We start from the raw sequence: 14,733 nt of genomic DNA on the forward strand, positions 1-14,733 counted from the left end.
TAGTTTCCAAGGCGCAGGACTGCGCCGAGCTGCAGTGATGGGGAGGGTGAAAACGGTTTCGGGTGCTCTAGAGCGTGTTTTTTTCCTCTCTTGCTGTTTTTTCATGCCTCTTTTTCCCTTGTCCCATAGCTCCTCCTGCCTGCGGAAGACCCCGGGGATGCGCCCCTTACCCTGCGGGCGGGGCACACGGCGGGCTGGGCGGGGCCGGGAGGCGGTACCTCATGAATATTCATGTGCGGCGTGACGCTGCCTGGGCGGCCGCATGGCGGCGGGGCAGGGCGGGGGTCCCGGGGCCGCGGAGCCGGGACCCGGTTCCTGGGCAGCGGGCAGAGCCGGGCTATCCCGCACGGCTATCCCGCACGGTTCTCCCGCCGGGTTCTCCTGCGCCTCCGGCTTTTACAGGAGCGAACAAAAACTGGGGGTTTGTTTGGGGTTTTTTTCTCCTGAATTATCGCTGATCGGTACAAAACCACTTCTTGTACCATTTTGGGGGGTTAGTTTAGGTTTAGTTGCTGCTTGGGTGCTTGAGGCTGGCCCCGGGGCTTGGCAAACTGCGGCGCTGCTTTCCTTTCCTTTCTGGAAAAAAAAAAAAAAAACAACCAAAAAAACTATATTTCCATTCTATGTTTTCACGTTTACTCTTTAATTTTGCATTTTCAGGAGGCTCCAGAAATACCGAGTTTAGCCCTCGGTGTTGCTCGTTGTGGGTTAACGGCTCAGCCCGGGCTCCCAAGGCTCTTTGCCCATGAAAAGCCGGAGCAGGAGGTGGTCGTGCTCCTGTTACAGCACCCGCCTGATGGCTGCGGTGAAAATCTCTCCCTGTGAGTTCATAAAAACCCAAAGTGACGCTGGGGGAGCGTGTAGTACGCGAAGTTGTGCTTGTGCGTTTTAATAATCCAGCAATGCCGTTTATTTTCAGGTTTTGGTGAATGGACACCAGAGTGTGGGATCCAAAGCTTTTCAGGAGCATCTCTGTCATGGAAAGTGGAGAGGCAAAACCTGGCTCAGTGGGGACTAAGTAGGGTCCTGATTACAGGTCTGTGGTTTCTTTGTGTTTCCCCTTGTCCCTGGGGCGCTGGGCTTTTGGAGTTAATAAGCCTGTTTTGAAACTGCTGATTTTCTAGGCAGGCTGTTAAACCTTTGTCCCTTCTAAGAAAGGGAAGAAATGTTACCTCCTTCTCTAGTCTCCTGTTCAGCCTGTTAATTAGTGAAAAAATCTGTCTCTTGCAGTTTTCTCTTTGCTGCTGATATTATTATTATCTTCTGCCAAGGGTCCCAGCTCCTGAACTCAGATGGCGTTTGCACGATTTTGGGAATGCAGTGGCCTTTATTGATTCCAGAGTGTGTGATTGAGATCATAAAGTCTCTCCCTGATCCTGTTGGATTGGACAAAGGCTAACAATTACAGAGTAAATTTTCCTAACAGCACACGGGGGTGAATGATGCTGCCTTGTTTTTCCTCTCACTCAGAAGCCTTTGATGTGAGCCACAACTCCTGCCTTGGGGAGGATTTTTCTTTTTCTCCTCTCTACAGCCTAACAGGGGCTGGAAGGCAGGTTTCCTTCTTTCCTAATTTCATTTTCCAGGATGTGGAAAACAAACTTAAGCTCTTCCAGCCAATGCACAGCACTGTTAGGTGACATCGGCGGTTGGGGGAGGCATGTTTTAAGTGTGTTTGGCCAACAGTTGTTAAAAATGCACCTTCTCCTATTGCAGACCCTTTGAGTAATGTCTGTACTGGGCGATGCTCTTCCCTTCCAGCTGCAAAAGCAGAGGTGAGCGAGGCTGGGGTGCTCGAGGGGCTGTGCAAGCCTCAAGGGGTACAGTGATGCCAGGAGAGCTTCAGTCCCCTGGCATCATTCAGCCCCAGCAGCCCTTCCTGGCCCTGGTGTCGTCCTCTGTTGTTCTTATTGTCTTTCTTGTCCCTTTTATTAGCTTGGATTGAAGGGAGACCTTTCCTTCCTCTTTAGTGCCTCAGGGGTTCACCTAGGGTATCTTGTGTTGGTTTAATTGCTTTTCATTTGCTGTGCTCCATTTAAAACTTGTTGTACATCTTTGGATTTCTGTCAATAAGTTAAGTAGCATTTTATGGACTAAAATAAAGGAAGTCTCTAGGATTTCTACCCAGGAGTTAGATGTCCAGCAGACTGTCCTTGTAAACTATTGTCAGCCTTCAGCCTAGTGAAATGTTTAGCGTGTGTTTAATGGTAATGTAACTCAAATGCCACTTAAATATACAAGCTCTGCCCTTGTTTCTGTGCTGCCTGGGGAGTAACTCCCAGCAGGTCATAAAAAGTATGCTGTGCTGTGCTTTACCCATTTAAAAGAATAAATAACCAGAACTGCCTTCCTTAGTGCCTACACAGGGCAGCAGTAAAGGCATGGATGCTTTTGGGCAGCTCCAGAGCCATGGGTAATTGTATTCAGGTCACCAAACCAATCCCCTGGTTAGTCCACAAGACTCCATGCTTGCTTACTGTGACAAAACTTTTTCTGGATGGAGGCGGATGAAGTCAGTGTCCTGTATAAGCAGGTGTTACAACTAGCCAGGCAGCATATCTACAGAAATCAAATTGCCTTCAACTGGAGCTATATGTCTTTGAACGCAGAGGTGTGTTGCTTTTTACTTTCTTGATCTCAGCATGGGCTACTGAGAGGTGTGTGGGGCAAGCAAACTCATTTATCAGCCATCATCAGCCTCAGGGTTTGTGGTCCTTGGTGGAGGCTGAACTACTGAGGACAATTTTGCTGGTATGGCATTTCTAATTCTGGTCCTAGGTTTTCCTATTAATGTGTGTTATTTCGTTAATTTGCCTTTGTGGTGTTTTGTAATTATTTTCCATTCGTAGTTCTGAGTACCTTTGTGTTTTGTTTGGTTTTTTTTTTTAATGGCACGTGAACTGTACAATGCTTTCTTTGAAACCTCTTAAACAGCTTTGGAGAAGCAATTTGCTTAGGACAGGGTTTAGGGAAAAGAATAAAATTAACTTGCCTCAATGGGCTGAAAACAGGTTTTGGATAGAGCCACATCTCTGGTTTCTGTCAGAGTGGATTTTAGCTTTCTAATGAGACTAAAATCCGATGGGTATTTGATAAGCTTAATAGTAGTTGTATTTGCACCACACTTGTGTCATAGCTTGTGCTGGAAATGGTACTCTGCTTGCTGAACTTGTTCACCCCATGAGTGTAGGTGTTTAAAAACCGGTGTGCTTTTCTTCAACAGCTGGAGGTGAACCTGAGCAAGGAGAAGCAGCAGCCTCTGAGGGAGAAGAATGTGGTGGTCTGGGGGAGGTGGTGTCCTGTAACCTGCATCCAGTGCTGTGAGTATTTCTGACCCTCGCTGCTGCCTCTGCGCTGGCATCACCAGGAGCAGACACTCCAGGCTCTGCAGCAGCTGCAACACAAAACCTCCAACCTGGCTTTTATATATACAAATTTCAGAAGCTTTTTAAGTTAAAGCAGGACCTAAAACAATAGTCCCATGAATAAGTCAAAAGAAATGTACATACCTAGATAGCAAGTGTTAAACCTTACTGGCAGTAGTATATCACGCCACAGTTCTTTATTTGGTTGCTCACTGAGGCCTTGCAGGAAGCTTTCAGGGAAGTGGTTGGTCAGGCAGTAATTAAGCCAATATTAAATTGTAATAAAGATTCAGCTGTCTGTTGTTTCACCATTTAGCCAACTTCCATAGCTTGGTTTTACAGGAACAGGGGGATCTATCGAGCTCTCCAGCCAGCAATGGCATCTTTTCTTTTAATACAACTTTTTGAAAGTTCCTGGAAATTCTGTTTGCTATTCAGACTAGAGTTTTTGCTATAAAGAAAACCATGATGTATTCTGAATGTTTTGAGTATCTCTTGGTATGTTTAAAAATGTCTCTTTGCAAGAGAAAAAATTAGTGAAACTCTAATTGCAGAAATATGTAGCTTTCATGTATTAAAAAAAGTAGTGCAATGACAGGCCAACTTGCACATGTTTAATTTGGGGCAAAGCCCTCTGCTCTCTGCATGCAAATATCTTCTGCCCTAAACCTGAATAAGCCTTGACTGCTTTGACATCCTTTCAAAACCTTGGCTAGAGATTTCCCACTAATTTCTGAGGCTGGGGACTAAGCTATGTGGCCACATTCTCTCTGAAGTTCACTTGATGCTTTTTTTTTTGATAGTCTCTCTTGGGCAGACTGCAATGAGACATTGCATTTGAGAGCTGAGTGTTTCTACACCTACTTTCCTCATCCTCTCCACTTGACTGTTTTCAACTCCTCTGCCCCCTCATTACCCCATCTCTCCTTGATAAACACTGTCTGAGCAGGTTGCAGCTCAGCCCTTCCTTCCTACCCTCGTGCCTGGCAGACAGTGCCTGCCCTTCGTTTCCTCTTGCTGCTCCTGCCACCCCAGCACTTGGGGTCTTTGCTTTTTCATGGCAGCTGATAGCATTCACACATCTCTCCTGCAGTTCTTGGGGTTGATTTGCTGTCTTGGGATCCCATCGTTTTTGCTCAAGATTTCTGGAAAGTGTTAGGATTCATGATGCCAACATGGTGTTGTGTTCATGGAAAAAAAATGTACCCTTTTCCCACCATGTCTTTTTGTGGCATCTCAGCTACTTAAATCCATGCTGAGATCTGTGTTTGGGATACAGCCGAGGAATTCCTGTGTGTATGGGCAGGCAGTTCATAGCAATGTGAATATTGGCTGTATCAGAGCTCGGTCTGGTGGTTTTCTGCATAAGCAACCTTTTCTCCTGTCTTTTCTCTGTAAGATGCAATTAAGGTGGGATCTCGGTGTGAGTGCTAACAGCCTCCTTAGAGCGTTACCAAGGAGCTCTGGAGGGGAGAGGGCATGTATCTTGTTCTGTAAGTTTGGCAGCTGGCTGATTGCCTTCCTCACAGCTCCTATGGGATATGGAGCAGATGTGAGATCATCTGATGCCTGAAGGCTTTTGTGAATAACCAGGCAAAAGCCTTGTCTAGTGCCTGGAGACAATCAGCTCCAGCTTGTGCGGTGTGGTGTCTGCCCAGGCACCTCAGGGCAGTTGTTGGTATGAGCAGGGAAGATGGTAGTGGAAGTTTCTTCCTCTTTAATAAATCCTTACCATACCCACACTACTTTGTTTTTGCTTTTTCCCTGCTGTACATTTTCTGGTACTATCACCTCATCATCTACTTATCATGGGACTTACAAAATACTTTCCATCTCTCTGTCCAGCCCTGTGGGACTGCAACTGATCCTCTTTCACAGCAGGGATGAGCAGGCTCTGGAGGCATTGACTGAAGGAGCAGGAATAGATAAGGTGGAGCGATTCCAGCCTCTGTTGGATGGCCTGAAGAGTGGTGACTTGGGGGCACTGAAGGTACTTAATTCTTCAGGTTTTTGTGGATGAGGCACTTGGAGCCTAGTGCAGGAGCTGGAGATCTTGTAGCAGGATGGATCTGGTATGGATGAAATGCCTTTGGCTTTGCTGCTTTTTCCTGCTGCAGCTTTGTGTGTGCAGCTTTTCTGGCCTCCTTGTAAGTCCTAGCCACTGACTTCCAACTCATGGAAGAAGGTGTCTCTTGATTTTTTTTGTTTCATTGTTTTTAGGTGGCCTCTGTGCAGCTGATCAATACCACGATCTACCCTTATAAGCTGGACTTCAGACTTGACATTGATAGGGAGCTGATACATCCTGGATTTCAACACCTCCTTACAGTGAGGAGCACCTTACTACTCAGCTTGATCTGGAAAGTGGAGGAGGCAGCCGGTGGTTCAAGCCTGGCTTTGGGATGGGGTGGGCAAGAGTGAGTCAAGACCCCGTTGTTGCCTGACTAACTCCAGAGCCCTCCTCCTGGGCAAGACTGAAACTACACCTTTCCATCCCTACCTCCAGAAGTGGCCCCTGCACTCTTTCCACTCAAAGATTAGTTCTGGTATCATTCCTTGGGGAACTAAAATGCCTCATCAGAAAGCAGAATGGGAATTTTAGGGTTGTTTTTTGACAGGAAAGTAAGAGGCTTTAAGGAGGAGGTGGCAGGAAGAAAGTCTGCTTGCATGCAAGTCTATGCCATTGTCTGGGACCTGCAACCCAAGACCTGAGGGTGGTCTCCTAAGGGCTCTGATGATGGCATGTATATCTAGTGCTGCTTGGCTGTGGTCTGCAGCCAATTTGCTGCTGTTCTTACTCCAAATTATTCTTAAAAATGTAAAAAATTGCCATGATCCTTCTTGTGTCTTTGCCTGCAAAGAGCAGAAAAGAGAAGATTCATAAATTCTGTCTTTCTCAGCTGTTCTGTTTTCCTTTTGTTAAAGTGGCTTTGTTCTTTTCGGCTGTGAGGAAGACTTGTAAGACTAATATTTTTAGGGGGAAGAGAGAAAAAATGAGTGTTATGCAGAGGATCCCCAGGAAAATCCTCATGCAAAAGGTGGTGCTCACCTAAAGGATTATTGAAAGCTTAAAGTTACTTGAAATTAGTTCAAAAAAAAAAAAAAAAAAAGGTTAAATAGTCTTCAATCCTTTGTTTTCCATATCAATGCACATAACCTCTCCATAGGTCTGCCACTGTGCTTAAATACGTCAAGAATATAATCTGGCAAGTTTGTGTCTAGAGCAAGCTCTTTTTAAATTGTTACTTGTGTGCTTCCTTGTAAATGGCTGCAGAGTTCACGACTTTCTGTAGTCAGATGATTGTTGTGGATTTTTTTACATTTGTAGTTTATGCTCTCCCTTTTGAAAGAAGACTTTCAGAAGAGGAAAGATACTGTGCCAAACCAAAACAGGACAAACCATTAGTTGGAAGAGAATAAAATAAAGCAACTAAAAGTCCCACATAAAGCAAAGATGAAGGAATTTGTTGGAAGATCTAAGAACAGCTGAGGTAATTGCCACCTTCTAGTGACTGCTGAGCTCTCTGAAAGTTGTTTTCTGAACTCATTCAGGAGTTGTTCCTGGGTGAAGGGCAGTAAAGGTTGCTGCCAGCAGGAGTGGTGAGCTTGCTGCTGCCGGTGTGAGCAGAGAAGGAACCTGTACTGCAGGGCCTGAGGATAAAGGTTAGTTTAGAGGAGAAATAGCTGATAGCCAGCAAAAGGGGAGATGCTAGTCAAAAAGCTGAGGGTTGCCTAGTATGGAGTCTACTTGCCATTGATCTCTTGATTGCTTCTAGCAGAGATTCAGAGAAATTAGAGACCTCATGTTATCTAAAAAGCAAGCTTGTTATTTGAAAGAACTTAAAGTAGGGGTTCAGGCTAAATGGTTGATTACTTGGCCTGCCTGAATGTCCAGACCCATATCCTGGCTGTGACAGTGACTGAAAACTGGTGCCTGGGGAAGTATATGAGAAAGGGGAAGCATCTTCTGGCCTCCAACCTCATGTTGCTCCAAGACTGAGTCAGGTGTAGTTTCAACGTACCTGGTAGCCCTGAGTGGATTTGTTTTCCATAAACCTGCCTGGTCCCTCCTTGAAGGTGTATCATCTCTGAGCATCTGTAAGATCCCCGGAGCAGGAGAGCCTCAGCTCCACTGCCCTTCATGTGAAGAGCTCCCTCTTACCATAGAGTCATAGAATGTCTCAAGTTGGAAGGGACCCGTAAGGATCATCAATCCAATTCCCATTCAAAACTCTTGTTTGTTTTGAACCTGATTCGTGATCTTGCGGGGTGGCTCCAGTCTTGTTTCAATAGATGGTGAACAGCAGAATCCTCCCCATCCTTTCCATACCCCTACAATTCATCATTTTAAACCTCTGTTGTTCTTCCCCTTCACTGTCCCTCTACCTGGAGAGGTCCTAGTTTACTTGTTTGTCCTGCATGGAGAAGCCATTCCACATTTTCCTCATTCATGTTCTCTGACATCTTGAAAAGTTACAATTGGGCATGTTTATGAAAACTCAATGACAAATACGTCATTGTGAGACCTTCGCTTATTTGAACCCAGGAGCCTGCAGGAATATTAATGCTTTGTTGCTTTGTCATCTTCTGCTGCAGACCTCTCTACTATAAGCTGGTTGATGAATGTGTCTCCCCAGTCGTACAAAAATGGAGCTGACCCCAACTTCAGGTGCAAGCACCTTGACATGAACCCTGAGCAGTTGGTAGGTAAGTGCTTTCACTGATTATAGCTCAGCTAAAACCAGCCCCATCAGATTATGGTCCTAGAGCAAACCCTTTTACTTCATCCTTATATTCACTGGAGCTGTTGGCTGTCAGAGCTTCTTGCTTCTTTCTCTCCATGTCTTTCCTTAATCTGAGCTGTCTTGTTGTGTTTGTTTTCAGCATGCCTACTCCCATCCCCATGCTGCACATGGGATGGGGATTGAGGCTGATCTTTACTACTTCATTTAGAGCACATCTCCCATTGCTTGAGCACAGCGATTCTACCTGTATGAAATCCAGAATGGGCAGGGAGTGCTAGCAGGATCCAGTGGTCTGTAGTGACAGCAGCTTCCAGAAGAAACCATTATCCTGTGGAGTCTTCCCTACGAGAGGGGCATGTCAGTCTTCAGGCAGAGGTTCTGCAGTAGCAGATGGGGTTTCTCCAGCAAGGGCAGAGCACAGCCCTGCAGTGGGTGGCATGGGGCATTGTGCACCTTGTGGGTATATTGGAGAAGGAAAAGGGGAGAGTGTTTATATCAGCTCTTTTCTTAATTGTATTTCCCTTCCTTTTCTTTTTAGATAACTCAATAAAACCAAGGTGAAGAAAATTGAAGCAGAGTAGTGGAACTGGAGACAAAGTATTTTTGCTGATGTGGTTAGGTAACAAGTTAGCAGGGATCAGACTAAAGCCTGTTTTGCCTGTTGCTGGACTACAAGTGCTGCCACTCACTTCTGCCTAATTGATTACCACTGTACATATTGTGCTTGATCTTTCTGACAAGGCATATACTTACATCTTAATTAAAAAAAAAACAAACAAAAAAAAAACCAGGTTGCACAGTGAGGGAAAACAACATTTGAGCTGTGGGTGTGAGTCTCCCCTACCTCTTGAACTTGCAGGCAGACAGATAGTCCCCTGCAGTTTCTGTCTGGTGTGAAATAATGGAAGCTGTAATGGGGTGGAATTGAAAAATGCTGTTCCCGTCACTGTGGTACAAGAAGCTGCCTCCAGACTGTGCCATATCTGTAGCGTGAATCCCTCCCAGTAAGAAAGGTGTTGCTGCCTGTATTTCAGTGTGAATATGTGCCTTGGGAAACTTGGGGCCAACACTGCTGGAGTGCAGATGGGAGTGTTAGGATTTTTTTTTTCTCTTGGGTTAGGCAGAGGCATGAATCTTTATCTCTGATTTTGACTGGAGTACTGCATGAGAGCTGCATGGTCGAGGTTTTGAGAGCTTTTTAGGAAAAGCAAGGAATCTTCCCCATCCCTATATATACACATACTCCTTGTATGTCCTTGCTCAGCTGGTATGTTTGTTGCCTCTGCAGCTGGACTCGGAACTGACTGCATGGAAGAGCTGCAAATTGAAATGAAGGTGGCGAAAAGGGACTTTGAGGAGAAACTACTCGATGCACGTGGTGGGAAGGAGATGCTGGACCTGGGGAAGCAGCAGATGACTGCGGAGAAGCAGGACCTGGCAAGCAAAGTCTCCCATCTGAGTGAGGAGGTCCATCTCGGGCTGAGACATGGGCTGATGAGTTGGGGATGGGGTACAGCAGGCCAGAGACTGTGTTCTTCTCAAAGAGCTCTGTCCCTTTCTGGGGAGAGGTGACATTGGAAGGAGGAGAAACAATGAGAGGCTCCCCTGGTCAGAGAATTGGGGAGTGCCCTCAGGAGGCTTTGAGTCACTTTTGCTAAAACAGGTAGAAACAGGAGAAAGATGAAGAGGCTGAATGACACTGGTGCTGCTTCTGGCTGCTTCCTGCTTTTTTTTTCTCTTGGCTGTATCTATAGACCTGAGGCCAGCAGGATCAGTCCACAGACAACTACTTTAATTTCTCCCTAGCCCAAAAGTAGTCTCTGGGTCAGCTTTCCTTGAGCTGATTCTTGCCCTGCTCTTCTGTTCTACAGGCAGCTCTGGTGTTTTGTTGTGCTCTAAAGAGGTTTGAATCTTAGATTTAGTATGAATAGAGTTGTCTGCCTTAAATCTTTCCTTCTGTACTTTGTCCAGCATTCCCCTCACATGCTTCTTTCAGCTCAGCATCACCCAGATCTGCCCTGGAGTGACCTGGCTTATGTAGGACTGACCCTGCGGTGTCTTAGCTTTTCCCTGGACACAAAGACTCCCCCTATAAGTTGCTAAGCATATTCTTAGAGTTGCTTTTTTGTATTAACAGAAGTGTGGGGCAGGAAAAAGCAGAAATATTGCAATCTGTGTTGTTCAGGATGCTCAGTGTTAGCTGGCGTCCTCAGTTCAAGTAGTCTATTGCTGCACTGAGTGCCATGCTCTGCCTGGAAGCCCAGGCAGTCTGTGCATACTTGGCTTTGCTCTCTGGAGAACAACACTGAACAGTTAAGGAAACTTTCAGATTTGGATGTGGACATTTCTGCTCTTAAGTCCCTTGTCTGATAGAATAGAAAATGCATGCTGGTTTGTTGGAGTTTTTTAAACATATTGAGAAATTTACCACTGAGAAAAACAACAGAGAGCAAGATAAAGCTTCTTGCAATCGTTTACACAAAACAGTCTTGAAATCAAAATTCTGTAGAAATCCCTTTCTTGGTGACAATGTGCTTTTGTAAGCAGCTCCTCTGATGGAGGAGAGGAAGAAAAACATCTCTGTTATTGAGCCTTCTCCCTCTGGCTGTTTACCTTTGACAAGATGAGAGAGCACAGATCAAAGGGATGGAAACATTCAACTAATTTTGCTGCAGTTCTTGAGCTGCTTGGGAGTTGGGCAGTGGGTTGTGGTAGCTCCTGCTCTGCCTCTCCCCCATCACAAGGCAGGAGTGAGCTGACCACAGGACACTTCTCCTTTCTGAGATACTGGATGCTGTGGGCAAGAGATTTCATCTCACCAGGCTTGTCCTGCCTGATGCCAGTGTCAGGTCAAAAGCTGAGAGGAGGGGAGGGCACATGGTGAAAAGGGGTCATGCAGCACAAGAGAAGGTCTGTCAGGGACTCTGAGGTGTCAAACAGTGAGGGCTACGGGCTGACCGTGGTGTGGACACACCACCATAAGAACACAGGCTCTGTTTGTCCTGCAGATCCACAGACTTTCTACCCTGTTTATCATCACCGACACTAGGATGGTGCAAACAGAAAATTGGGTTTTCTTTCTATGCTACTCAGTGCATCTCTAGCACCCTGTTTGATCTTCATAGACATAGATTGCTGGGACACTTATATATATATTTGCCAGCTTCCTAACAGTTGAGACAGACCAAATAAACCATAACACATGTCTGAGGCCTGTTTCAACCACTGACTTTTGGACTTGGGAGCAGACTCTGCTTCACTATTGTGCTTCCAGCTGTAGCTTGCTCACCAGACCTCTTCTGAGGTCACCCTGGTGCGGGAATGCATCTTTCCCTCTATCAGCTCATGGCAGGAGGGTGTCAAGTCCCCAAGTGATGATACAGGTTACCTGTTATGCTGCCTTTTGCTCATTTTTCATTGACAAGGGAAGTTGGCAGCATCTTGTGAGGAGAAGGATGGAGATTTGAGATAAACTTGATTGTTTGCAACATGCTTCGGAGTAGTACCCTGTTTGCTCTGGGCAGCTGAGTTATGAGCTGACCACTGGCATGTTCTTGTTTCTGCTTCAGATGGAGAGGCTGAAAGAACCCCTTGAAGAGGCACCAAGAGAGAAATGGCTTCAGGCTCTTCTTCCCTGCCTGCAGCTTCGCTTCCAGGTGCTGCAGGGAACACCCAGCCACAACCACCCATCCACTACCAGAGACTGTTTCTGGAGACATCCCACCAGCTCCCCTGCACCCAGAGTGTTCTGGCATCCCACCACCTCCATGAGGAATGGGCATTCCCCCTCCTGCCCTTGGCTTCGAATCTGGGGGAGCCTGTGCATGGGGATCATCTCCAAAGAAGATTCTCAGCCAGCTGAACAATGGTGAAGACCACATTGGACTAAGGTAGGACCTACATTTTAAAGGCCACCTTACACCTTGTTCTTTCACTCCAGCAAGCTTGTCCCCACTCCACTCCAAGCTCATCACCCTGGCTGAGGGGTTTCAGGGCCCTGTTTGCTGTACTCCATAGAGAAGCCAATTTTCAGCAGAAGAAGGTGATTTCATCTTTGCCTTTGTGTGCAGAGAGGGCAGGGCAGAGCACCTGAAGGGACCTGAAGTGCTTGGTCCTCCAGAAACTGTGTGGGAGGCCCGGCTTGCAGCATGCTGGCACATGCTTTCCTCTGCCACCTTTAAAGGCTCGGGTGGATTGGAAGGTCTTCATCACTGAGCTGAGGTGTTTCTCCTGTGTAAAGTGGCTTAATAAGCTGGCAGTCCTTAGTAAGATCTTGTGAAGTCCTAGAGGCCCTTGCAGATGATGAGGTCCTCTTTAGCTATGAGGGGAGGGAGGGATCTCCTGGCTAAGCCATGGCTGCGTGATGCCTGCATCTCGGTGTGACTCACAAGCAGCCTGCGAGGCAGAGCCAGGCTGGCTGTAGGCAGGGTTTGTGGCGGTGGCAGGACATTGCACGGTGTGGTGTGCTGCTCACCACTCTGCCGTCTGTGCCTTGCACCCTCTTGAGTATGGATACTGTGCTTTGTGCTCTCTTTCTGCACCGTCTCTCTCGCTTCTGCTCGATTGCCTGTCCCAACAGTTGTGTTAAGAGTAGGCTGCCTGGCAGAGATGTCCGCTTGGCACTGCGTACAGCCAGTTACTGCTCTTCTCACTGGTTTTATTTCCTCTCCTTCCTTCTGCATTACCAGGTAGATGTTGGGGCTCTCAGCCCCCATCTCTGAGTGCTCTTTGTAACATCTCTCTCGCTGTCAAACATTTATGCAGCTATTTCCCTGCCTTTGCACTCAAGGCAGGAAAGCAGCAGGATCCAGGCTCTGCGTGCGTGCATCACCTGGGGAGAGGGAGCGCTCCTGGTCCCACGATCTCTACCCTTCGCTCTGCCTGCAGCTCCAGAGCATGCCCTTTGGAGGGGACTTCCCCTGTCCTAAGGACAGGGTTAGGGACTGTGTTATGACCCAGTGATTAGGGTAAGCCCTGCAGATGTGCAATAGAGGGGATGTATGAATAGGAGGGCTTGGAAGGCAATGTACGCAGACATGGCCAATCTCATGTTCCTTAAAAAGGTGGAAGGGGAGAACAGTCTCATGCCTCTGAGCTTTTTATCTTGCTCAAGGGAAGAGAACTGCATGTTCATCAGAGAAATCTGTTCTTCCTCACAGTGTATGGCTCTTTTTCGGTGCTCCGCCCAGAGCCAGCCCTGACCCTTCTGGCTGCTGAAGGGCACGGCCCAGGACCTGCCTTGGTGGTGGCACCAGCTGCAGGGACAGCAAGGTTTCACTCTAAGGCCATTTTCTGCTGCTTTTTTTTTGCCAGCAGCTCCCTGCTCTGCTGCTGGTACTGGAAGCATCTGCTTTGTGTTTCCCCTGCTACTTTTGGTGTCTAAGTTGAAGGCTGTTTTCTGAATGTATTGATTTATGGTTGGGTTTTTTTTAATTTTCCCCGAAGTTTCATAGTTTGAGGTGTCCCGAGGACTTGGGAGCCTGGCAAGCAGGTTCCTACAAGGACAGGAGTGACGTGCATGAAGGAAAACATGCAGGCGTTCTCTGAAGATCTGTGTTGCTGTACCGTAAGCCGCAGGTGTTTAGGACAGGCAGGGTGACACTCGATGTTTCTGCAGCAGAGTCGGGGGGTGCTTGTCCCGATGGTGATGCTATTTACGTTTTGGAGAGGTGAAAACCTTCGACTCTGGGCAAATCGGGTCACGGTGCAGAGCTGCTTTTGGACACCAGGTGGCACATGGATCTCTTGGTTTTGCATGGAGGCTTTGTGTCCCTGCTGCAGCCTGTGTTTACAGCCCTGCTTCAGAGACTTGTCAGAGTGAACTTCCAGTCCTGGGAGCGGATTTTGGGGGGAGCAGAGCCCTGGCTGTGCTCTCGGAGAGGTCAGGGGGTGCCAGTGCAATGCAGCAGCTGCAGAGCCCGTCAGAGGCCGGTTTCTGGCACGACTGTCACCAGGCTGCAGAGGAGCAGAGTTTGCTCACTGCTGCACACGCGTGCCTTTCCTGCGTCAGCTTCTGCAGCGATCTAGCAATTCCTCTGCCACCAAGAGTGTGGCCAGCTTGGCGACCAGAGCTGTGGCCAGGGTGGCCTTGCCCTTTCTCTGCACTAACTCCAGGGGCAGAACAGCCCTGTCACCCCGAGATCCCCTTCATGGGAGGAATTCATTTTCTCTCTTAATTGCTTGTAAAGAATCACATAAAACAAATTTCTGTCTTGTTTTATGTGATTTTTTTTTTTTTTTTTTTTTTTTTTACATGCTCCAGCCCTGCTGAGCTGAGGTGTGCCCTGGGGCAATGCTTTCCCTGGCTGTCTTGGTAACACAGTGCCGCCTGGGTGCTTCAGCCTCAGGTATGCTGCTCCAAACAACTCATTCTAAGAGCATGCACTTGTTTTCTGTACTAGGTTGTTTTCCATGTTAAACAGCCTGTGGATAATGCTCCTTCTGCATTATATCTGTTTTATTTTTTGGTAGGTGTATTGTAGAGAGGCAGGAGGCAGTAATATTGAGAGACCATAGTATGGTTTGGGTTGTAGGGACCTTCAAGGTCACCTGCTCAAACGGCCCTGCCATGGGCAGGGACATCTTCCACTAGGTGAGGTTGCTCAAAGCCTGGTCTAACCTGG

At 47.2% G+C, this 14,733-nt stretch overlaps 1 protein-coding gene across 14 annotated transcripts in view; it reads left to right on the forward strand.

Moving 5' to 3' along the window:
• The window catches only part of DIAPH1 (diaphanous related formin 1), a 47,309-nt gene that overhangs the window by 2,096 nt on the left and 30,480 nt on the right, over positions 1-14,733 (forward strand). For 13 of the 14 annotated variants that reach the window (XR_012654263.1, XR_012654264.1, XR_012654262.1 and 10 more), the window contains exons 2-8: positions 661-821; positions 920-1,036; positions 1,717-1,775; positions 3,224-3,320; positions 7,962-8,072; positions 9,399-9,577; positions 11,680-12,000. Coding sequence is in view for 3 of the 14 variants with exons in the window: in XM_075056494.1 (XP_074912595.1) it covers positions 746-821; positions 920-1,036; positions 1,717-1,775; positions 3,224-3,320; positions 7,962-8,072; positions 9,399-9,577; positions 11,680-11,982 (942 nt within the window). In the remaining 11 variants the exon portion in view is untranslated. Of the gene's footprint in view, positions 1-660; positions 822-919; positions 1,037-1,716; positions 1,776-3,223; positions 3,321-7,961; positions 8,073-9,398; positions 9,578-11,679; positions 12,001-14,733 lie in introns of those variants that run through there. The other variant, XM_075056496.1, reaches the window with a different exon arrangement.

The sequence above is a fragment of the Buteo buteo genome, chromosome 24 (assembly GCF_964188355.1).
Source record: "Buteo buteo chromosome 24, bButBut1.hap1.1, whole genome shotgun sequence".
Classification (NCBI taxonomy): Eukaryota; Metazoa; Chordata; class Aves; order Accipitriformes; family Accipitridae; genus Buteo; species Buteo buteo.